Source organism: Gekko japonicus, unplaced genomic scaffold (assembly GCF_001447785.1).
Source record: "Gekko japonicus isolate JY-2015 unplaced genomic scaffold, Gekko_japonicus_V1.1 scaffold1149, whole genome shotgun sequence".
Classification (NCBI taxonomy): domain Eukaryota; kingdom Metazoa; phylum Chordata; class Lepidosauria; order Squamata; family Gekkonidae; genus Gekko; species Gekko japonicus.
In genome coordinates, this window is record NW_015167084.1 from 227068 (window position 1) to 227773 (window position 706).

The 706-nt window shown below is 63.2% G+C and overlaps 1 protein-coding gene across 1 annotated transcript in view; it reads left to right on the top strand.

Annotated features, from left to right (window-relative positions):
- Nucleotides 1-706, top strand: part of LOC107111796 (ras-related and estrogen-regulated growth inhibitor-like) — a 70661-nt gene that overhangs the window by 8321 nt on the left and 61634 nt on the right. Inside the window, exon 2 of the mRNA XM_015412829.1 lies at nucleotides 509-627. Within this exon, the coding sequence (XP_015268315.1) occupies nucleotides 509-627 (119 nt within the window). The remainder of the gene's footprint in view (nucleotides 1-508; nucleotides 628-706) is intronic.

The following is a 706-nucleotide window of genomic DNA, read 5'->3' on the forward strand; positions in this document are numbered from 1 at the left end:
TAGGTACCACTTCGGTGGGAAGGTCACAGCCAGATTGGTGTGGTGGTTAAGTGCGCAGACTTTAATCTGGGAGAGCCTGGTTTGATTCCCCCCTCCTCCTCCACTTGCACCTGGCTGGATGACCCTGGGCAAGCCATAGTTCTGATAAGAGCTATTCTTGAAAAAAACAACAGTTTCTGTCAGAGCTCTCTCAGCCCCACCCACCTCACAGGGTGTCTGTTGTGGGGAGGGGAAGGGGAAAGAGATTGTCAGCCGCTCTGAGACGCCTTTGGGCAGTGAAGGTCGGGGGATATCAACCCAATCTCCTCTCCTTCTTCCGTGCGCCTCGGTGTCTAGTCGTGCCGGCCACGTGACCACGGAAACGTCTTCGGACAGCGCTGGCTCTCCGGCTCGGAAAGGGAGACGAGCGCCGCCTCCCTAGAGTGGGACCCGACCGGCTTCGGGGCAAGGGAGCCCCCTTTGCCTCTCTTTCAGCCGCTTCTGTGCGCTTCCCGTTAACCGCGAGAAGATCCGGCCGCTCCGGCGAAGGAGACCGAAGAAGACGACTCTCCTTGCGCGTCCCGCGGCGCCCCCCTCGTGGCCGCGACGACGCGTCCTGCGGGAAGATCCGTCGGGCGTCCCCGGGAGGCGCTGCCGGGCTCGCTGGCGGAACAGATCCCCTCTCCTCGCCCCCCCGCGCCCTGGGCGGAGCTCGCCCTCCTCCTTC